The 24,133-nt window shown below is 34.5% G+C and overlaps 1 protein-coding gene across 3 annotated transcripts in view; it reads left to right on the top strand.

Annotated features, from left to right (window-relative positions):
• Window positions 1–23,929, top strand: part of PPP4R3A (protein phosphatase 4 regulatory subunit 3A) — a 36,644-nt gene extending 12,715 nt beyond the window's left edge. The window contains exons 3-15 of one of the 3 annotated variants that reach the window (XM_063089791.1): window positions 1,954–2,052; window positions 5,675–6,292; window positions 9,508–9,585; window positions 9,667–9,783; window positions 10,170–10,286; window positions 12,188–12,319; window positions 12,428–12,530; window positions 13,938–14,096; window positions 19,351–19,520; window positions 20,517–20,659; window positions 21,336–21,526; window positions 21,921–22,147; window positions 23,208–23,929. In XM_063089791.1, the coding sequence (XP_062945861.1) occupies window positions 1,954–2,052; window positions 5,675–6,292; window positions 9,508–9,585; window positions 9,667–9,783; window positions 10,170–10,286; window positions 12,188–12,319; window positions 12,428–12,530; window positions 13,938–14,096; window positions 19,351–19,520; window positions 20,517–20,659; window positions 21,336–21,526; window positions 21,921–22,147; window positions 23,208–23,318 (2,265 nt within the window). In that variant the 3' untranslated portion in view covers window positions 23,319–23,929. Of the gene's footprint in view, window positions 1–1,953; window positions 2,053–5,674; window positions 6,293–9,507; window positions 9,586–9,666; window positions 9,784–10,169; window positions 10,326–12,187; window positions 12,320–12,427; window positions 12,531–13,937; window positions 14,097–19,350; window positions 19,521–20,516; window positions 20,660–21,335; window positions 21,527–21,920; window positions 22,148–23,207 lie in introns of all 3 variants that reach the window. The other 2 variants (XM_063089790.1, XM_063089792.1) reach the window with 2 other exon arrangements.
• The last annotated feature ends 204 nt before the right edge of the window (window positions 23,930–24,133 follow it).

Genomic DNA, 24,133 nt, shown 5'->3' with positions numbered 1-24,133 from the left:
TAAAGATGAGGAAACCAAGGCTCGAGGAGGTTACCTAATTTTCTCAGCATCACCCACCAAGTAGATAGTGGTGTTAGAATTCACACTTTGCCTTCTTTGCCTCTTAAATCTCTTAGTATTTTTATTCCATACTGTTTTTGAGGGAAAGTAACAACTTTAATTTTGTCTCAAGTGGAACCTTATATATAAGTGCTCAATAAACATCTGCTGAACAAATAACCTTGTGAAGTATTCAGGCTGCCAGATTAATTGCAAATTCTCCAACCAGTTGTTTTGCTTTGGTGAATTATAAGGTAAACTAAAGATGACACATGACTAATTTCTAGTTTTTGGTCTTAGAATGTTAACATAAATTATTTTGAGCTTGAACAGCTACTCAGTCACTATGCATCAGATTGCCTCCCTTGGATCTGTGATCTCTGGAAGTCTTTGAAGATAGTAGAAAAAGGACTTTGAGCTGTTTTCAAAAATTCTGGATAAAAAATGTGAAGTTATCCTATTAGTGAGGCCACACAGCCTAATAAAATTATCATTTATTTATTTATGGCTGACATCACTTCAGTGAGAGGCTACTGGTTGGCCTCATGATTAACAGTTATGTAAGTGACTGAAAAGAGTTAATATGTAGTTAAGCAGATAAATTTTTAAACATGGGATCCATTTGTGTGCAGTAAAAATTGTCCTTGCAAAAAAAAAAAAGTGTTCATGCTAGTGAAAAGGATTAGAAACTGCTATAGTAGAACCACAGGTCCTTTAAAGTACCTTAGAGATAATCTAGTCATGTTTTTCCCCTGATATAGGAACCTTTATCATACTGATGGATGCTCAGCAAGCCTTTGCCTGGCTCCTTTCGGTTACTTATTAGTCAGATTGAATTATTTTTTTCTTTATATTGTACTCAAATCCATCTAACTCGAACTTCTACCCTCCTAAATTCTTCTCTTTGGACCAGCTTTCAAAAATGCTGAGTGATAGCCTTTCAGATTTTAAAGATAGTCGTTGTGTATCTCCTTAGGCTTTTTTTTTTTTTTTTTTTTTTAATCTTTTTTGTGACCGATCTGCACCGCGCTCAGCCAGCGCACCGGCCATCCCCATATAGGATCCGAACCTGCGGCGGGAGTGCTGCTGCGCTCCCAGCGCCGTACTCTCCCGAGTGCACCACAGGGTCAGCCCAGGCTTTGTTTTTAAATGTAACTCTAGTACCATTTAACATTTCTTGTATGCAGTTATTCATAGACCCTTCTCAAAGAGAGGGCCCTTCTTTGAAATGGTTAATTGCTATGAAATAGTATATATATTTATTTATAGTCAGTAAATTTGAAAGGATATCTTGGAAGTTCTGTCTGAATAGGAATGAAGGGGTGGTAGGTGCTAGGAGTGTGCTGCTTCTTGAACCACAGCACTTTGGTGAAAGTTAAAAAACATAACAAAAAAGCCTCTGTTCAGATAAATGCTCGCATATTACAAACTTAGTGAATAATTTCCAGGGCTTCATGGACCTCAAAAGCCCCAGATAAAGAACACCTGGTTGACAGTAGAGGGAAGAGAGAAGGAGTTTTGTTTATTAATCCCATCCTTCTGACATGCCCTAGTTATTATATACTCAGACTTTCTCTTGGGCATTTTGATGAGAGCATTAAATGTAACTTAATGTTCAAGAAAGGATTGACACAATGTTTCATTTGTATCTTTTAGTACATAAAGGTTATGTACTCATTTTGTGCTGCTTTTTCATATGTTGGTTAAATTTGTCCTGAAGGAAAACTTTGTTTTCATTTTATGGATTGGGCAAAGTGAAGTGTAAAAAGGCATTGGTAATTATCAATATCAGTGTTGCAAAAGGTAAAAATGAGGGCTGGTCTTAATTCCTGTTGCTTTGTTCATTTGTCTTACACATTAAAGTAGTTTATGATAATGTGTATTAATCATCAGACTCCTTTTTTTTCTCCAAAGGACACTCTGATTGTATGGTCTGAAGCAGAAAATTATGACTTGGCCCTTAGCTTTCAAGAAAAAGCTGGATGTGATGAAATTTGGGAGAAAATATGTCAGGTAATTGTAAAAATAGAAAACCAACATGCCCTGTTTAAGTATTTCGGGGTTTTTTTTTTTACCATGCTTTCAACTAATGCCTGAGAATTTAAATAAATTACAAATAGATTGTTTAAATTCACTGCTGTCTGTGAAAAGCTTGATTTAAAGGAAGGTATAATTTATTGACACCAAACTGTCCAACCCTGACCTTTGCTGAACTCCAGAGTTTTATATCTGACTGCCTTCTTGAGAGCTCCTCTTTCAGTGTTCACTAGCAGCTCAAACTTGATATAGTCCAAAACCAAACAGTCTTCTCGCCTGGATCTATTCATTCTTCCAACTCTCTCATCTCAATAAATGCTATCTAGTTGATGAAATCAGAAACTTGTGGGTCACATTTACCCTTCCTTCATCCCTTATATTCATTTAGTCCCTCAATAATAAATCTTAGATCCATTCATTTATCTTCATTTACACCACTATCATAGTTTTCTAAGCTACTGTCATTTCTTATTAATTTCATCTTGACTGGTTGTCTCAAATTCACATTGCAGCTAGAGTGATCTTTTTTAACATGCGTGTCTAATCACATCACACTTTGTTCAGTAACTTCTTGTTGCTCTTGAAATAAAACCTACCCGTGTACTGATCTTGAGAAACCTTCCATATCTCCACATTTATTTTAGCTGGAGAGTAATCTTTAGTGCATTTCTTAAGCCATTGGTATTCAAAGTGTGGTCTCCAGACCAGTGGCAAGAGCATGACCTGGGAACTGATAGAAATGCAAATTCTGAGACCCCTACCCTAAACCTTCAGCATCAGAAATTCTGTGAGTAGGTTCCAGCAGTTATGTCTTAACAAGCCCTCTAGGTCAGACTTCTTGTATAAAGGATAAAATAGTAAATACTTTAGGCTTTACAGGCCGTACAGTCTCACAGCTGTTCAGTTTTTCTGTTCTAATCTGAAAGTAGCCATGGACAGAACATAAATGACTGGGTGTGGCAGTCTTCTAGTAAAACTTTTGTTTACAAAAAACAGGTGGTAAGCCAAATTTGGGTGTAGTGTGTCAGCTCCTGTTTTTGGTGATTTTGATGTACCCTGGGAGTTTGGGAGCCATAGCCTTAATAGAAGCTACAGTGTCTTTGAGGCACAGTTGTTCCTTAACTTGTAGAATTTCTTTCTACCATATGTTCTACTCAGCTGTGTTTTTTGTAAATTAACCTGCCTATTAAGCTGTCCCTTTCCTTCTCTAAAACATGAAAGACTAACAATTATATCTGAATGCCTTCTTTCTTTTCACTTTTTCTATGCTTTCTGTCCAACAGTTGTTTTTATAGCATATTCCTCTAGATTTTGTCTTAAAGAATTCTCCACAGGGCTAGCCGGTCAGTTCAGTTGGTTAGAGCACAGGCTTATAACCCTAAGGTCACAGGTTTGGATTCCCAAACCAGCCAGCTGCAAAAAAAAAAAAAAGAAAGAAAGAAAGAAAAAAGTTCTCTACAAAGAGAGATGAAATTAATGAGTTCAGGCTATGCTAAAAGTGTCCATTATTCAGACAAATTTTGTTCTTCATCTTTCTGGGTTGAACAGTCCCACCCCAGATACAGTCTTCTACTAGGCCAGTATTTAACTCAAACCTGGACTCAATCTAACTGTGATGCCTGGCTCTCCTTTAACATTGTCTGATGTTTACCTTTCCTTGCTCTTTAATGCCATAAATTTTTCAGTCGTTTTCACTTAGGCCACAGATAGTAGTATACGGATGCTTTCTCTATAATAAATTACCTAGGAATTGTGGCTGTTTTACGTTCTTTTATGGTCCTTCCCTCCAACTGTTATTTAGTTTATGCTGAAGATATCATTTCTTAATCACTCGTTTATGGATTCTGTCTGCACTTCTCAATCGTTTTCTGGATCCCAGCTCATTCTGTGGAAGTCATTACATTTTATTTTCTGAGATCTTACATGTTCCTCTTATTTCTTGAACCCTATTCACCATTTCTGACCTAGAAATAGCTAAAAATCTGCCCATTTTTTTAGTGCCCTCCTTGATAGTTATTAATGTCTGAACCCAAGAAGATAGCATTTTCATTATAGTAAGAGCTCTCATCCATTTTCATTTGGTTTATTAATCAAAACCTAACATTCTTGTTAGAGATAGTAGTCACACAGCATTGTGAATGTAATTCCATGAAATTCTATATTTAAAATGCTTAAACTGGCAATCCTTATGTTACATATGTTTTACCACAATAAGACAAAAGGGAGAAGAACTCTAACATTTTTCTGTGGGTAAAGCCATAGCTTGGGTATTAGGAACCTAAAGCTATAATGAGAACTTACATAATTAACAAATTCAGAGCCAACTTGACACCATGCCAGGTACAAGCTGTGAATGTGCCTAGCCTTGTTCTCAGTAGTGCTGCCCACTGGGCTGAGGACAAGACCATATCATCTTAGAGCATATTTCCAGATAAATATTCCAGGCCATTTTTCCTTCCAGTTTTCATCAACAGTATCTCTTAACCATGCTAAGCAATTTAAGTTTCCTGGCTATTTCATATAAGGTCTAATTTTTCCATCCCTTTAGCATTCTGCTTGGCCTGTTGGGCTATGTTAGTGGTCAGTGTCCCAAATTCTAGGGCCAAGATAGCAAAATTTGTTTTATTTTTAAATCTGTCCTTGGCCTTTTATAAAAATATGCTTTTATCATAGAAATGTATTTAATTGTGAACACTTCTAAGTTAATTTTTTGTAATCAGAGCCCCTACATTGACATAAAGTTGGGGTTTATGATAGATTTTAGGGCTTCTAGGGATGATGAAGGCTACAGGTTTGGGTGTGTAGAGAGAAAAACTTCTCCATGGTTGTGCTACTTAATGTTCAGCAAATGTTCTTGGAGGATACTCTACCACATGTTGATCGCACTTACTTTGTACATAGCTTCATTTTTGTGTAGGTGCACTTGTGTCCTATCCAGTTTTTGTTAATTATATTTTTGAGCTACCATCCAACATTTATAGCAAATCAATGACTCAGTTTGGTCCAAAGCCAGTTTGTTCAGACTCTGGCCCTGGGTTTCTAGAATCAATTGACATTAAGTAATTTTCCTTGTTGCTTACAATTATATATATTTTCTCTGATCACAGTGTTATGATATTTGGTATTTATTTGAATTTTACTTAAATATTGAAGAGATTGGTGGTAGCTATCCCATAGCACAGTTCTAGAAATGTTCAAGACTTGCCCTGGTCAGTTGGAAAAGAGGGCCATAGATAATGAGATGTGAGTGGATGTTTTAGCATCAGCTTTCTATGTTGTGGGTCTGCAGGAAACTCTTTCGTCACAGTCTCACTTAGTTTAGCCTGTCCTAGAAAGTTGCCCTTGCTGACAAACCTTGTACTCTATGAGGAAGCTCAGTCCATCTCTGAACTTTGAACTAACTTCCTTAAAATTGAAAGTATATGTTAATTTAGAAAAATTGGCAATTGTGTCAAGTTTGAAAAGATTCTTAAACTTGAAAATTAACATTATAGTTTCCTTATAGCATCTCTTATAACATTTCTTGTATTTCATCTAAGCATACTGTTTAGGTTTGCTGGTTTATATTTTGTCAGCTATCACAAATTGTTTTTCATAGGTTCAAGGAAAGGACCCTTCAGTGGACATCACTCAAGACCTTGTGGATGAATCTGAAGAGGAGCGTTTTGATGATATGTCATCACCTGGTTTAGAATTGCCATCTTGTGAATTAAGTCGCCTTGAGGAAATTGCAGAACTTGTGGCATCATCTTTACCTTCCCCCCTTCGCCGTGAAAAACTTGCACTAGCACTGGAAAATGAGGGTTATATTAAAAAGCTCTTAGAGCTTTTTCATGTGTGTGAGGATTTGGAAAATATTGAAGGACTGCACCACTTGTATGAAATTATCAAAGGCATCTTCCTCTTGAATCGAACTGCTCTTTTCGAAGTTATGTTCTCTGAGGAATGTATAATGGACGTCATTGGGTGTTTAGAATATGACCCTGCTTTATCACAACCACGAAAACACAGGGAATTTTTAACCAAAACAGCCAAGTTTAAAGAAGTGATTCCAATATCAGATCCTGAACTTAAACAAAAAATTCATCAGACATACAGAGTTCAGTATATACAAGATATGGTTCTACCCACACCTTCAGTCTTTGAAGAAAACATGTTATCAACACTTCACTCCTTTATCTTCTTCAATAAGGTAGAGATTGTTGGTATGTTACAGGTGAGTTAGATGATTTTTTTCCCCTACTTTAAAAGATACCCTACTTAACTGATAATGTTTGAACTATTAATTACCTTCATCAACAATTTTTCTTCCTTTTAAACACCTAAATTGAGTTTTAATTTTGTTAAAGTCTAAAGGCAAATTACAAGAGATTATGATATATAATAATACTGAGACTAATTGTTGTATTTGGGGTAGGGAAGGTAAGTGATAAAGAAATATTGCTTGAAGAGATTACAGAGGAATGACATTAATGAAATGACTGTCAAATTTTAGGGATAGTAATCTTTCAGTTATGCACAGAATAGAATAGATTGGAAGAGGGAAGAGAAAACAGGGAAGCCAAAAGAAATATTATTAAATACAGAATTTAAATTCTATAGAATTTATAGAAGTCCCATGAAATGATCCGGTACAGGCCCAGTTTTAGGGTCAAGGCAATAGAGCAAAGGAGGCAAATTATAACTACATGTATCCCTACCAAAAGGCATATTTTTATAATGGATGAGAGTGTGGGGGAGTTAAAGAGATGTGAGTTTGTTTTAGCTCTGTCACTTAACAGCTCTGTGACTTGGGTAGCTTTCTTAACCTCTTCAAACTTTGTTTTTCTACTTGAAGGATGGTAATATTAGTGCCTACCTCGTAAAGTTATCTGAAGATTAAAGGTTGAACATGATGCAAGATTCATGAGCATTTCTTAAAGTATCTATTAATAATGTTTTATTAAATCCCCAATTGTCTTTTTATAGTGTGCCCAGTCTCTCAGGTTTGGTGTTTTAGGGTGCTTGCATTAGAATTGCTTACAGTGCAATATACTGGGTTCTGCACAAAACATGTAATCAAAATTTTGAAGAGCTGGCCAATAATCTGCATTTGTAACACCTCTAAAGTTAAGAGAACTTCCCACTGTATCATCCCATAGTATGTGAATCGGTCCATTCTGACTGAAATAGAAGTTTGCGTAGGGCAAAGAGAAATTTACTTGCACACCTCCTGTGTCTTTTTTGTTTCTTTGAAGCCTATGATATTGTAAGAATAACGGATAAGTGTGATATGACTTGGAAAATGTTATTTTATAAGACTTTACCTCTTCAGGTCTGCAAGTAAAATTATTTGAAACCTGAATTTGTTAAAGTATAGGGAGGACAATAAATGTCAGGAAGAGCTGCTTGGTAGCACATATTACAAATAAAGCAGTATGTTTAATCTTCATATCTGTCCCTTTTTAGACAATTTTTGTATTTTCAGTTTCCTTGCCTTTGACACCTTTTTAAAAAAATAGGAATTTAATTTAAATAGAAAAGTCCATTTTACCTGTTAACTGCTTTCATAGAGCTAGTAATATGTAATACCTATTTATATTGACAGATTTGACATGTTTTCCATTCATTTAGGACAGACATGTGAACAAACAATATAGGCAGTAGTACAGTCTGGTAAAACAAGTAATCCTCTATACAGTGTATTGTGATTGATAATGGAGGAGGGAATAGGGTTCTGGTACCAATTTCCACTTTTTCTTTGGTAAGGAGATAGTTTTTGCTGGCTAGTAGAACCAGTTTTGATTCCTGGTTTCCTTGGATAGTCCTGAGTTCTTCTGATCCTCTCTACGGTTCTATTTTTATTGTGTACGAATTTGTCTCTTTTGTGTTTTCTTGGTCTTCATCCATTTGTTTAAAAGGCCAGTTTTACTCATTAAGTATGAATAATTTCAAGTAAAGTCTTTGTTTCCCTACAATATGCTTTGTAAAATGCTGGCTGACAGTGCTATAGTTCTTTTTCTCTTGATGCTGGGCACTTATATCCAAAGTGCTGCTGTGAAGGCAGAAACACTTTACACATTTTTTAGCAAAGAGTGTTTAAGGTACAGTTTTAAAGCAGGTTCCCACTCACCCTGTGTATACACACGCTTATACACAGTTACACACTCCCCTTAACCATTGACTGCTTCCTTTGTAATACTAGTAAACATTCTTATTTTCTACTTCTGTATCCCCCAACTGCAGCAGTTTAGAGAATTTCTTTTTTAACCATTTGATTTCCAGTTGGTGGAATATATTATATCTGGGATGTACCTTGAAATTGGATGCCATTTGGTAACAAACATGATCAACATGTATAATGAAGTATGGCCTATTTGTGCATTTTAGAAAAAGTAAAGGTGGAAGTAATCAAAGTAATTTAGTACTACAGAGAAAATGTTTCCCGGGCACCTATAACAGTGAATATGGACCTTATAATCTAGTGGGAAGTTGCATTCACGTTTGTGTTTACATGTGTTTGTTTGTGTATTTAGACTTAGGTATGTCTAGGGCTGGAGTAGTGTTGAGTCTACTTCTACTAGCTGAAGTAGTATGAAATTAAAATACAACAAAATTTTGATGAAAAACAGTAGTGAGAAAAATTGAAAAGGTAATCAGGAAGGCTCTACCACCTGCTAATTGGTTGGGCTTGGGTAAATTTCTTAATCTTTGTCTCGATTATTAAATAAGGATGTAGGATAAGATAATATTTGAGGTTCTTTTCGATGTTTATACTTCTCTGACTGAGATTAATACCCTTTGAGGGTATCCTTTGAAATCCTTTTCAAAATAGTTTAATGTATATTAAATTATTGTGTATGTGTACATGGACACATACACAATGTTTCGAATAATACGTTTCTTTAAAAGCTCTGAATTGAGCTTTTTAAATAATTGTCATTTTTGTATTTTTAAAACATGAAGGAAGTTTTATCTTCATTTTCATCTACATGTGAGAGGTTGAAGAACCTTGAATTCTGAAGGTTAAAACCCTGTAAAAATGAGGGGTTGACAAACTGGCCCATGCCTGTTTTTTTAAGTAAAGTTTTATTGAAACACAGCCACACTCATTCATTTACATATTGTCTATGACTGCTTTCGTACTGCAACAGCAGAGTTGAGTAGTTGTAGTAGAGACCATATGGCCCACGAAGACAAAAATATTTACTATCTGGCCCTTAAATAGGCCTAGGAAATAGCGCCTTGCCAAAATATAAGAATAATCTTTCTATTGTAAATCTCCAGTTAATCCTTTAATAGTTTAGTTTTTCCTCTCTTAAAGAACAGCGTTGCCACTACCATCTTTCCTTTTTCCAGTTATTTCAATTTATATCTCATAGTATAGCATTCTGACATTATATTTTAGTACACTGGTTATTAACATAATTAAATTTGTTCTTTATTTCATAGGAAGATGAAAAATTCCTGACAGATTTGTTTGCACAACTAACAGATGAAGCAACAGATGAAGAAAAAAGACAGGAATTGGTAAGAAATTACATATTGTGAAAGGCATAAAGATAAAATAACAAACCTCTTATCTTCACTTATCCATTTTTCTAATTTCAGGTTAACTTTTTAAAAGAATTTTGTGCGTTTTCCCAAACGCTACAACCTCAAAACAGAGACGCTTTTTTTAAGACTTTGTCAAACATGGGCATATTACCAGCTTTAGAAGTCATCCTTGTAAGTTTGTTTCTCCTCATTTTTAATTACCATTATTTTTTTCAAACCACAGAAGTAATTTTTTAAAGTGTAACATGCAAGTATTTGATTATAGCCAATATTAATATTTGCTGTGTATTACATAAAGTTAAAGAAGATATAAAATCTCATTATGAAGAGTCTTCACACAGTATTGAAAGAATGCTCAGAGGAGTTTTCCATATTTTTAATAAAAATTTCTTAACTTTGCAGCCTATTAGATGAAATGTTAGAAAGGCAAACCAGGAATAAGTGATTTAGAAAATATAATATTATCCATAGAACAAGAATTTTACATGCAGAATTTCTTTGACCTTTTATATTGCAATGTCTTATTCACATAAGCTGTAAGCACTTTTTATCTGCAGGGCATGGATGATACACAGGTGCGAAGTGCTGCTACTGATATATTCTCATACTTGGTTGAATATAATCCATCCATGGTACGAGAGTTTGTCATGCAGGAGGCACAACAGAATGATGATGTAAGTAAGAAGTTAACAGAGCAAAAAATAACCAGCAAGGTAAATATTATTTGAACTAATAGTAAGTATTTATACATAGGTAGCTATAACTGTATTTATTATTCATTTTTAAGGTTTAAATTGTTGCTGTTTGGGAAAACGTAGCCATAATATCAAATGACTTATTCTTCCCCTAAATTGGTTTCTATCTCAGTTTATATATATTTATTGTGCCTTACAGCAATTATTTATGTTCAATTTAAATTTCTTTAAACATTTTGACATCAAGTTTCTTTTTAATTCTGAAGTTAATTTGCTATGTTGTCTTAATTCATTTAATCAATCAATTATTCTTCTATTTGGGGAGTTATGAATAACTTCCCCAGGAAAACATTGACTTTGGTATGGGTAGATTCTCGAAATTATCAAGAATGTAGAAATGAAGCAGATGTTGTCTTATTCACACACACACTACCATCTATGAGAAATTATAATAGTTGTATCAATTTTACAGTAACTAAGTGAATATATTCTGGCAGTGTGAAGGCACTTCTGGGTTGTATGGTGCCTGACATTAGTCGGAGCCCTAAATGTGTGTGCTCCTCTGCTTTATTTTCAGATAATTAAAACAATGATTCTGGTTTTTCCTCCTTCCCCCATAAAATTTTGAGAGTAACTTTTTACTTAAGAATAGACTAAGATATTCTGCCCTCAACTCCTTATTAAGAGAGGGTGGGGAAAGAGATATCTTCTTAGGAAAAAAATCTGTGCAGAATTTCATCCTATGGTATTTTTACAAAATGAGAAAATAGACTTGTTACTTTTTGGAAAGATTCTAATTAACATGTTGTAATGTCAAAATGAAGTCGAATGCCTAATAACTTCTATATTTAAGGTTTTATTTTTAAATTATAGTGCCAGGGTAGGTGCAGAAAAGTACCAGTTTGAACTGTCGAATGTTATGTCGTGTTTTCTTTTATAAAATAGTCCTATCTTGAGAACCAAAATATCTGTATTATTTAATATAAGGACTATTCTTACTGGCCCTGTAACCCAGTAGTTGAACATCCCTTGATGTATTATACTTTGTAATACTTCACTTACATGCAGTTGTCCTCTTGATTTTCCACTCATGATCATCATTTCCATATACTATCTGCATTTTCTCTATCTTTGTTCATTCTACCGTTGCATATATAAAGCAAGCACAGAGGTTTTCTAACTGAATTCCTCTCAATTTTTATTTATTCCTTGGGCCAGTAACACCAGTCATAATAGGGCCTCAGGAAAATCAGCAGTTTATTTTCTTTGACATTTGGAGTCTATATAATCCATTTGTTCTGTGCATTCTGTAAATGCCATAGTTTTGTTTTCCCCAATTTCAGACATTAAGATACAAACTAATTTTTTTCCTGAACTTATTTTTAAAAGAAACTATATCATTTCCGTAATGGAGAACAGGTATCATTTGCATACATAGAAGGAATCTGTAAAAATAAATGCAGCGAAAGGAAAACAATGTTATAAATTCTAGCTAAATATTCTTATTGTGAAAGCTATGAACCTAAAGCCTGTTAGCATTCTTCAGAAGGTAGATTTTGTTGTTAGAAAGGTGTAAAGATCTATTAGCACCAAACTGAAACTTTGTTTTTGCTTTAATCAGAGGAATTTAAAAATAATAGAAAAAGAAGCTTTCTTTTCTTTTTGGTACTATTTAGTGTTGTCCCTGTACCACACTTTAGGGAAAAAAACACTGCCATATCCATATGTCCTGTTAAAGAAGTGACTGAGTCATTTCGTTTTCTTTGCTATTAACAAGACAGCTAGAGCTAGGTGTAATACTGTAGTATATGTCTTAGTTTGTGCTTTTTCCATTTTCTTTTGTAGTAAATGATCCTTATCATGTGTATTTTTCTCACCAGGACATTTTGCTCATCAACCTCATTATAGAACATATGATTTGTGATACAGATCCTGAACTTGGAGGAGCAGTCCAACTTATGGGTCTGCTTCGAACTTTAGTTGACCCAGAGAACATGCTAGCCACTGCCAATGTAAGCCATGGGTGGTTTTCCATTTTTTCATAGCTAGTATTTTTTGTTTATTGCTGGTAGGAACCAGTGCAGTTATGGACGTTCATGGATGTGCTTTTGATTCCTTAGAAAACAGAAAAGACTGAATTTCTGGGTTTCTTCTACAAACACTGTATGCATGTTCTCACTGCTCCTTTACTAGCAAATACAACAGAAGACAAACCTAGTAAAGGTAAGCTAATACAGGTTGGTAGTTAAGTTCTCTGTTCTTGAATTCTGAAACTCAAAGTTGGTATAAATTAATACTCTTTAGAGGAAGGCGGAGGTGGGGGCTGCACAGTGTGCCCTAACAGTCTTTAAAAGTTGAAACCATTAGATTAACATAGGGGTCTAATCTGTTTTCAAAAGGGATGTTCAAAGTAAAATTTCTTCTAAAAGTGCTGTAAACAGAGATAACAGAAATTTAGAAGAAGAAATGGATAATTACTTGTTTTCAGAATTTTAGAACAATTTTTTATTAAACAATATTTGTATTTAGTTTGTATCTAAATAAATAAAAGGAAGTAGCTATTAAGAAATTCATTTTAAGTTATTTGTACTCCAGATGTGTAGACAGATTTTTTTTTTTTTTTTTTTTTTGGGTAGACAACTTTTGCTCAGTATTAAGTTATTTTTATTTGCATTGAGGATATGTTAGTAGTATTTGTTATTTTTGCATTTTATTCCTTGGCGCTCGCGCGCGCGTGTGTGTGTGTGTGTGTTTAGGGATTAGTTTTACGAGTCTTCGTTGTGAAATTCCTTATTGAAGCTTTAGGAATAGATACATTATTTCGTCATATAAATTCTTAATATAGTATATTCTACTTGTAATACTGCTTATAGAAAGTACATGTTAAATTTACTTTTTTGTGTGGCTCTAGAATCAGGTCTTTGAAATGTGAATATCCATTTCTCCTATCTTTATTTATATTATGTAAAGCTTAAGGCTTCTTTCCAAACCCACATGTTCAATTCATTCAACATTTATTGAGAACTTATTATGTGGAAGGCACTGTGCTGTAGTCTATAGGGGCTTAATGGAGGGAATTAAAAAAGTGAGTAAAATACTTTCAGAGGCTTGCTGCCTGTGAAGACTAAAGATAAGCTGGTAATTAAAATTCAGTGTGGACTCAGGTATAGTAAAGAAGGCACAAAACACACTGGAATCATGGGAGCAGGGAGAGAGTTAATGGCACCACAGATGAGATGGTGTCTGGCAGGACCTCCTGTGCTGTGTGTACATCTGTGAGGGGTTGCGTTAAGACACATGGTAGAGTGTTCTTGGACTTTGGAATAAAGCAGATCTTCTAGATTTGTATCCTAACTCTGCCTTACTAACTTTTCTGACTTGAGTCTAGTTAGTTAATAGACTTGTAATGTTGTAAAACTAATTCCTTATAGGGTTGTTTAAATTAAAAAAGAAAAAAGCACAGTTTCTGGCACATTGTGGGCAGTCAGTAAATGTTAATTCCCTCTTCCCTAAAATCAAAATATTTGGGCTAATAGAAGTAAGGATTTTACTTGATTAGAATTTGAGTTCTTACATTTGAGAAGGAAAAAATGTTAGCCATTAAATATAATTGTGTTTTGTTTATTTTAGATGATTTTCAAACTGCCCAGTTATTGGCACTTGTATTGGAATTGTTAACATTTTGTGTGGAGCACCATACCTACCACATAAAGAACTACATTATTAATAAGGATATCCTTCGGAGAGTGCTAGTTCTTATGGCCTCAAAGCATGCTTTCCTGGCATTGTGTAAGTGTTGCTTCAGATAGAAAGAATTACTTGTTATCTTTACATATTATCATGTTGTTGGCATGTTTAGATCTTATTGCCTGGAAGGGAACGATCACTGATTACAGGTCAGGAAATCTAGGTTTTAATGCTAACTCTGCCACTGATTATATAGTTTTGCCACATTGAGCAGGTAATTTTCTTGCTTTTTCATTAACATTCAGCAAAGGGGTTAGAGTGTATTTACAAATTATATTAAAGTATTATATTCAATTATTAAAACAGCACTTTTGATCATTTTACCTCACTTGTTTAGAGCATGGGCGGCAAACTACAGCTGTGGCCAAATCCAACCCGTGGCCTATTTTTGTACAACTTGCGAGCTGAAAAATGGTTTTTATGTTTTTTAAAGATGGTTTTAAAAAGAAAAACTAATATGCTACAGAGACCATATGTAGCCCACAAAGCCTAAAATATGTACCACGTGGACCTGTATGGATTAAAGTTTAGACTCTTAGAGCAACAGATAGTCTTTTAACAAGACGATTGTTCTTAATTATGTGTAAGTTTTTCAAAAACTGACTTTCACAGTGTTCTTAAGATCCTAGTTTGTTGGAGTACAACATGTTTCTGAATTGGAAATAATGTTAAACCAGAATGTTCTTAATTATGCAGCAGCCAGACTTCCTAGGTAATGAGTTTCCATATTTAAATTGTCCTTATTGGTAAGCTGGCAGACCAAGTTTAGGGGGTACATTGGAGGCTCAATGAGAGATGTTTGCTAGTAACTAACTCTCATGCCTTTTGGTTTTTAAAGGTAAGTTTGATTGTTTTAATGTTGTTGCTTTTAAGGCATCGTAGTCAGCCACTAATTGGACACCTGAACATATACATCCATTTTTGCTGTCTTTTTTCACTTCATTTTTAATTCTTTCCTTAATTGATTTTTGAAAAAATACTTAAATTATAAAAACAACATTGTTTTTAAGGATATTTCTATTGTTGTTCTACCCTATCAACATTTTATCTTCAAAATAGTATTGGACATTATTTTCCTTCTAAAAAATTCATTGAACTTTCTATCTGGGTGATTTTTGTCATGTTTCTTGACCTAGTTTTTCAGACTAGTCTACATACTGCAGTATGTACTGAAAATACATGTGGTCAGAGTATATCTTCTTTTTCCAATTTTCAGATATTTGATACAATTACTTTCTGCTGAATATCCAGGATCTTTGATATTACTTAGCAACCTTTTTCAGTCAAAATTCATAGGTAGCATACGTGGAATTAACTTAGACTTTCTAAGGACAGCAAAAAATAAATTCATTATTTCTGTTCTACCTTACTGTTGCTTATTTACATCCATGAGCTTAGTGCATGCCAAAGAAGGGCTTTTAGAATCAATTTTCATTTTCCTTATATACCTACCAGAAAAAAAGCACCAAGGTCAAGTTTAGAAAGAATTCATAACTCTTTGAGTCATTATTTCATGTCAACACAGAGGGTTTTGTTTGAGTGTGGGAAAGGCATTTGTGAGCAGATGGGACAGAATGTAAAAACTGAATAAGTAAGTTTAGACAGTTTTATTTTAACAAATATATTAAACACCTACCATATTTCATTCATTCTAAAATGTGCATCTTTACACATTTATCATCTCTGAAATCAAGGTGAGTCTTATAATTCTCGGTTTGTCATGATAATCGGTAGCTCTTCTAAATCATTTTGTTTCCTTAGTAGTAGGAAAAAATAAAGTTTTTTGCAATCAGTGGCATCTTAGGTTTGATCAAGTACAACATATACCTGGTACTAGGAGAATAAAGATGATTAAGACCTGTATTCAGCTAACAAGTGAATCAGTTCATTAGGAGAAGAGAGTCTTATGAAAATCGTAATACAACATAAAAAGCACTATATTGAGTTATGTTTGAAAAATAGTGGAAAGAATTTATTCTAAATTAATGAGGCAGATCAGGAAAATTTCACAAAAGAGGGTAACTTGGTTTGTGTCTTGGTCATAGGAGAGTGTGACATTCTTGCTTGAATACACAATTAGGATGTTAAGTGTAAAAAAAAAAAAAAAAAAAAGTAAAAAAGGGTGGTGTGTTGGTTTGCTATATGTAGGACACACAAGTCCAGTAGGAGATTGGCAGGATATGCAGCTGAAAGGGAAGGCCTCTTCTTTAGTTCAGTTCCTCATCTCATTATTTTGCTTGTAGTATTGTAAAGAAAATATGTCATTAATGAAAACTACGGAGAGACTCATTACAAGTAAATGAAAGTTTATATTGTTGGAAATTAAGTGTGCCAGCAAAGTCTTAGTTATGTCTTATCATTGTTGATATTCTCCAAACTGAGTCAGGTTATCAATTAAACTTAACTCTTTCTCATATAACTTCTCAGTAGGCCTCTCTTCCCAGCATTAAGAATATGAGTTTCTTGGGCCGAGCCCGTGGCGCACTTGGTAGAGTGCTGCGCTGGCAGCGCGGTGACGCTCCCGCCGCGGGTTCGGATCCTATATAGGACTGACCGGTGCACTCACTGGCTGAGTGCCGGTCACGAAAAAACGACAAAAAAAAAAAAAAAAAAAGAATATGAGTTTCTTCTTAAAGAAGGTGCCAGTCATTAGGAACAAGCCCTTTAAGACTGGCTTTATACTATACAGTAGAAGTTTTTATCAAGGATTTCTAAGAACTCAATATAAATTTGGGGAGATTTAAGATATTTGTGGTTCTTATGAGAAAAGTACATAAATAAAATATCAAGTGTGGTATTTTTTAAGGGAGGGTTTTATAAATGAGTGTAGATGAACACCTGTTAGTGCAAAAGATAATGAGCAGTTAAATGTAAACAGTTTAGGGACTTAGGGAACTTTTTATTTATGTCTGCTGCGGCTTAATTACTACATATTATCATATTTAAAGATTACTAATTGTGTATGCAGGTGAGACCAGCATTCTTTTCTAAACTCAGGCTTTATAGGTTATATACCTCCCATCAGTCTGTTTCCTTGGCCTTTTCAAGATTCTTGGATCTTAAATTGTAGCCCTTTAGCTCATACTTTTATGTTGTCTAGTTTTTTTGTATTTGTTACAAATATGAAAATCTATAAAAGGAATTAAATAAAAGCTTTATTGTAGAGGCTTTTATTCAGCTATCACTACTTACATGTGAGGCCAAAAGTCTCAAATTTATTACATGAAATTTCATATTCTGTAAGGTAAAGTTGAAAAGAAATTTTTTAAGAGATGATTGAAACTAAAACTAAGCACAAGAGATTCCTGACATGTTAATGAAGGTTAGCGATGTTGTGAGTGGAAGCAGAGTATACTTCTCATTGAAAATCCTATGGTTATGCAAATTTGGCCTGTCTCAAAAGTTTTCTCTAATCTCCTTTGAGTGACTTGACTTTATAGACTTCACTGGTAAAATTTTGAAAGTAACTTTTTAGTCAACAGCAAAGAATAGCGGTTGGATATTTTTGATGCAGTTTTTTTTTCAGGGATGGGTTTGAGTGGACATAATAATACAGAGTTTTTGATATAAATAAGTGAGGGCAAATGAAAATGAGGATCAAAACAAAAAGACCACTAGAACCACCTTGTGTCTACATCAGCAATTTCTAGATAGAAGTACTCTTGAAGAGGTAGTCATGTCATCTGCATGCCCTGGTCTTAGTGAATTCCAGGAAGGGAGTTTCTTTTCACTTACCTAGGAACTGCATGCAAAACAGAGGGATCAGTGGGTGTGTGTTATAGTAGGACACAAGTCTCCACAAAGCCTGCAAAGTTGGAGTACCAGTTCTTAAAATAATAAGAGATCTTGCTTTAATTACTAAAAGCTTAAAATTTGGCCTATTAGCATCAGCTCTAAAATATTGATTTTTTTCTGACACGTGGAACTGCCTCACCAAGTTCCTTTGTCAGTTGACATTTAAAAACCAATGTTAATTATTCTTTTGGGAAAATAAACATTGCCTTACCGCACAGAAAGATGCCTCTTATTGTTTAAAATGTCTTATTTCACCATGCTTATGTTTTTGAAAATATTCAGTAGTTTAAAAAATAAAATGCAATTATTTTTCTATCAACTATTCTCCCTGCCCAGAGTGTGTCTTTAGAAAGACACACTCTTAAATAAGTTGGATTGTTAAGGCAGTTTATAATCAACTGTACCTAATTGGGCATTCACTTGTGGACCGCTTTTCTGCCAACTAAAGAAAAATTGAGCTGCTTTACTCCTCTGCCTTCCCACCCAGAAACCGTGTCAGCATGGTTGCCTGGCTACCTGCTCATGAAGGACTTGATTAATAACAAATTGGCAATTTAACGAGCCACTTCCATGATCTCCAAAGAAAACAAAATACAAACACAATATTTAATCTTGCCAACCGAAGACGATGTGACTGCATGAAGTGAGTATGCTTTTTTGAACTGTTTACAATAACTGGGGCATTAACTTACTGATAATTCCATTTAGGTAAAGAGGGCTTTGTTGAAGTCTAGCTGTCTGAGTATATTTGGATCTTGATGAATGGTGACTTAAGTAATAACTCCCCATACCTCAAGATGTAAATATACCTTTTAATCTGTAAGTTAAAGCCTAATTAATTGTAAAAAAGGAAAACTAGGAAGAATATTAAAAAGCATACTCGCTGCAATAAGCACAGAGGACCACATTATAAACAACATCCTCTAAATTTATTTCTAAACTATGGGAAGGCAAATTTGGGGTCATGCAGATTTTTGTGGGTTTGCAAGCATTTCTACAACCACATCCACAAATAAACCATGTAAACCCATGAACCTCTCATGCAAAATAACAAGAGCGTCCAAAAATTTTGAAGATCGAATTATACAGTGGATTGCCCTAATGAAACAATGGTTTTTCTATTGTTTTTAAGGTGTATATAAAAGAGTATGTTGAGAATTTTTTATCTTTAGTAGTATGATAGGTAAATTCATTTGTTTTAGCTCTTATTTCAAATATAAATTACATTTTGGTTATTACTAACTGGTTTATTTTCAGAAATTTTGTGGCTCTCTAAGACTTGTGTTCTATGATGACATACACTACTTTTAGAATACATTTTTCTGATAACACTTATAATCCTTATCTTTAGGTTCACATTTCTGGAAGTGCTAACGTATCACTGTGCACGAAGAATTACTGATATATGTTAAACACATTTTTTGTTTTGTTTTATTTTTGGATAAGTCTAAAATATGGAAGTATGGTATGTGATTTGAACAACAATGCCTCTGTATTTCAGGTGCCCTTCGTTTTAAGAGAAAGATTATCGGATTAAAAGATGAGTTTTACAATCGCTACATAATGAAAAGTTTTTTGTTTGAACCAGTAGTCAAAGCATTTCTCAACAATGGATCCCGCTACAATCTGATGAACTCCGCCATAATAGAGATGTTTGAATTTATTAGAGTGGTAGGTTCTGTATTTTTTAATTTAGAATTTTGGTTTTAATTATTTGAGAAGTTGAATACACATTAGTGGTATTTTGGCTTATTTGAGTTATTATATTTGGAGAGGATTTTAAAAAGCAAAACCAGTGTTACCAAAAAGCTTGTGAGAGGTTCAATTCAAACTCATCTTAACTCTCAGCAGCTATGAATCTTGTATGGGATGGTTTGACAACTGATTTAACACTGTTAAGGTATAATAATTTTAAGAAAGTAAAGCTGTAGTTGATGGATAAGCATTTGAATGTGTTCTTTTTGACTTTCACATATATATAAAGAGCAATTTCATAATAAACTCTTCTTGATTCTTTAATAGTATATAGTAAACTAGTGGTTCTCAAACATTGTGTGCAAAATTATCTGTGGCATGCTTTTTTAAAAATTGTTGTAAAATACACATAACATGTAACTTGCCATTTTAATCATTTTTAAGGGTACAGTTCAGTGGCGTTATTAAGTACATTCCTATCATTGTGCAACCGTCACCACCATCCATCTGCAGAACTTTTCTGTGGCATGCTTTTATTTATTTAATTTTATTTATTTATTTTTGTTTTGTCAGCTGGTCAGTACGGGGATCCGAACCCTTGAACTTGGTGTTTTTATAGTACTTTAACGAGCTGAGCTACCTGGCCAGCCCTGAGAGTGCCTTGCTTTTAAAATACTCATGCCTAGAGCCCATTCTGCCCCAGCCCCGTGGAATCAAAATCACCTAGGGTGGGACCTGGGCATTTACTTTGGAAAGACACATCGATAATTCAGAGGTGTACCAAAAATCAGGGACTGCTAAAATAGCCAGTGTATGTTATTCCCGTTTTTAATGTTGATTATCTCTAAGATTGTATAATAACTATATAAAATTAAACTATTTTTGGTGAGTTTTATGAATTCGCAATTATGCCTCACCTTGCTAAAATGACATTTTCCTATCTCATTTTCTCATTACAATTTTTTTTCATAGGAAGATATAAAATCATTAACTGCTCATGTAATTGAAAATTATTGGAAAGCACTGGAAGATGTAGATTACGTACAGACATTTAAAGGACTAAAACTGAGGTTTGAACAACAAAGAGAAAGGCAAGATAATCCCAAACTTGACAGGTAAATTACCATATATTTGAATCTACTCATTCAGAACTAAGTTGTGAGGTGGTGGCTCTTTTCTGTTTATTTGGTATTGTCTGGCTTCAGGGAAGGGGGTAATTAGGCAGATGGTGAACAGAGGTTGTAGTTTTTTTTAATGGTCAACGTAAATGTTTTCCTGAAGGTGTAGATGCATGAGTATAATCTGCAGGCTCTTCCTCAGGCATATATATATATCAAGCTAGATGATGAAAAACTATCAAACACTTTGGTGGCAATGAGACTTCATGTGTTCAAAATCAGAACATTACCTTATTTGCTTTGAATTTCTTTAAGGTCACAAATTATTCTAAAAAACTTCTACATTTTTCTAAATACCTGAATTCACATGTATAGTACATTTTAAAATAAATAAATACATGTTCGTTCTTGATGTTAACAAGTTTAATAACTGATGTGGAACAATACAATTTTGATAATATGAAGTTCAGTTCTACTAGTTAAGGTAGATATGGTGGGGTGTGTTTTCTATTATGTGTTCAGTAAATCTGGTTTTTCAGTCTTCATGTGTTTAAGTCTGTTTATCCCCATTAACCTATTAAGATTATACCTAATTTTGGAGCAATACTTGAGGACCATCTTTTAAAAAGTCCTTATGAGTATATTTATTGTCCTTTCTTCTCTTTACTCACAGTATGCGTTCCATTTTGAGGAATCATAGATATCGAAGAGATGCCAGAACACTAGAAGATGAAGAAGAGATGTGGTTTAACACAGATGAAGATGACCTGGAAGATGGAGAAGCTGTGGTGTCTCCATCTGACAAAACTAAAAATGATGATGACATTATGGATCCAATAAGTAAATTCATGGAAAGGAAGAAATGTATGTTGGAATAATGAAGGCTTTCTCACTCTAGGTTTATTCTTTATTTCTTGACAAAATGTTTAGTTTCTATTTCATGTGATGACATAGATTTTAGGGTGTAACTGATAATAGCTCTGTTGTGAAGGTGTAGACTAAATTTTTTTCTCCTTGATTTAAATTTTCTTAATTTGAGTTAAGGAAAAACATATTAATTCAGGAAGGGCAGGAATACTGAATATGATACTGAATATATTTCATTCCTTCTCTGGAGTAAATTCCAATGGATAATGGTATTTATTTAGTATTTTGATAAGCTTTGTTCATAAATTGAACTTTAGTGTTTCCTCATCTGGGGGAATAAAAAAAAAGGATAAAGATGGGTGACAACTATTGACAGTCTTCTCATTTTTAGTAAAAGAAAGTGAGGAAAAGGAGGTGCTTCTGAAAACGAATCTTTCTGGACGGCAGAGCCCAAGTTTTAAGCTTTCCCTGTCCAGTGGAACAAAGACTAACCTCACCAGCCAGTCATCTGCAACAAATATGCCTGGTTCTCCAGGATCACCTGGATCCCCAGGATCTCCAGGCTCTCCTGGATCTGTCCCTAAAAATACATCTCAGACGGCAGCTATTACTACAAAGGTACATTTTTTTACTTTCCCAATAATAATTGTGACTGAGACTCCCTTTGGTTACTGTCTTCTGGAACCAATTTAACATTTGTGAACTAGAGGATGAGGTCCCCTGCCGCTGCCTCTGCCACCAACACCACCACCTGAACTTATCTAAAAGTCGAGAAATTCCTGAAAGTTTATGACCAATGCAAAAGTCTGAATATACTCTGGTTTTGGGGGAGTTTTGTTTTATTTTATTTTGTTGCGTTTGAGAACTACAGGTTCAACTTTGTATGTCAAAACATTTACAGAAATTTAAAACTTTCCGGTTATTTCTTAATCAACTTTCTGAGTTAATACCCAGATAAAGACTTGGTGGGGGAAAAGATAATCTACATATCTGGACACTCCTAACTTTGTTTTGCTAAGCAAGGTTTATTTTAAAAAAAAGAATTAACCGTATCGAAAATGTAGAAAAGACATAATCAGAATAAAACCCAATTCTTTTGGCTGCCTGACTTATGTTGCCGCCCCCCACCCCCCATGCTCTAACCAAGTCAGCTAACCTGCGAGCCTCTTTTTTTTTTTTTTTTTTTTTTTTTTTCTTTCTTTCTTTCTTTCTTTCTTTTGAGACATAAAATATGTTAATTATTGGACTAGCAGTTAAAAAGACTGGCGTTTTATTTGGTTGTAAGGCTTCAGGCAGGGTAAAATTACTTTCCCTAACCTCTAATAGTCTGTCCACTCTCATTTCTGGTGGTCTGTTTATCTTATGCAGTTTTCATATTGATATACTATTTTAGACTTTGTTTTTTATTTTATTTTATTTTGTCCCTCGGCTGGCTAGTACATAGATCTGAACTCTTGACCTTGGTGTTATCAACACCACACTCTAATCAACTGAGGTAACCAGGCAGCCATGCTTTAAAAAATTTTTTAATGCTTAAGTACATGTCTCTGCCACCCAGCAATACCCCAGTTAATAAGGTTGAAGAAGGATCTATATCTTTTCTCTAGACTTAAACACAGGTATTTTAAAATGTAGTGTTTTGTTTTCTGTTCTTTAAATAATCTTTATTTCTGAACAGGGAGGTCTCGTGGGTCTGGTAGATTATCCTGATGATGATGAAGATGACGATGAGGATGAAGACAAGGAAGAGACGCTACCATTGTCAAAGAAAGCAAAATTTGAATCATAATAATGGCAACTGCCTGTGATCAGTACCTGTTGAAAAAACTGGTTCTCTGTCCCTCCCCCCAACAAAATCCATAGCGAAGCGCAGTGGTCTCTTGTGAATGACTGATACAGATCAGCCTCCCACACTTGACTTCTGCTCATCAAGTGCCAATTCAGTGGAGCAGGAGGAGGGGATATCACACGAATAGGAGAAAGACTTAAGCCTTTGAGCTCTCCAGCCTGGACCACACATTGCCCTTTTCTCAGGGAAGGAAATGGAAACAAAAAGCCAACAGGGCAGAGGTTTTGTAAGTGGAACTCTGGATTGATTGGTCAGTTGCTACAATCAGAATATGCTTTCTTGGACCACGTTTGAGACTCAGAAGAATGGGCCTTTCTGCCATAATTCTTCACTAGTTAAGAATGCCAGCAGTTTCTTTGTATAAAGAGACCTGCCTTTAAAATCATACATTCTGAACATTTTAGTCAAGCTACAACAGGTTTGGAAAACCTCTGGGGGAGGGGCGAATATAAAGTTTCCTCTTTTTTATCTGTTCCCTTTGCCCTTCAAACTGCAGATTTTTTTTAAGTGGGGATTTGTCCCTACTTGATTAAAGATTGAGTGGAATTCTAGATGTGGTCATTTGTGTCATAATTTTTTGTTTGTTTCATTTTGGTTTTGATTTTTATTTTCTCCCCTGAGTGTATGCTTAGTTGTTGGGTATATATATTTGGGACCATTAAAACTTTTTTTGATGTAATATAACCTAATGTTGTGCTGGTACCTGTTTTACCATGTGTAATTTTTGTTCTACATCACAGTTCTTAATTTGTTTA

This window comes from Cynocephalus volans, chromosome 3, assembly GCF_027409185.1.
Source record: "Cynocephalus volans isolate mCynVol1 chromosome 3, mCynVol1.pri, whole genome shotgun sequence".
NCBI classification, from domain to species: domain Eukaryota; kingdom Metazoa; phylum Chordata; class Mammalia; order Dermoptera; family Cynocephalidae; genus Cynocephalus; species Cynocephalus volans.
This window is presented reverse-complemented; position numbering and strand designations above follow the sequence as displayed.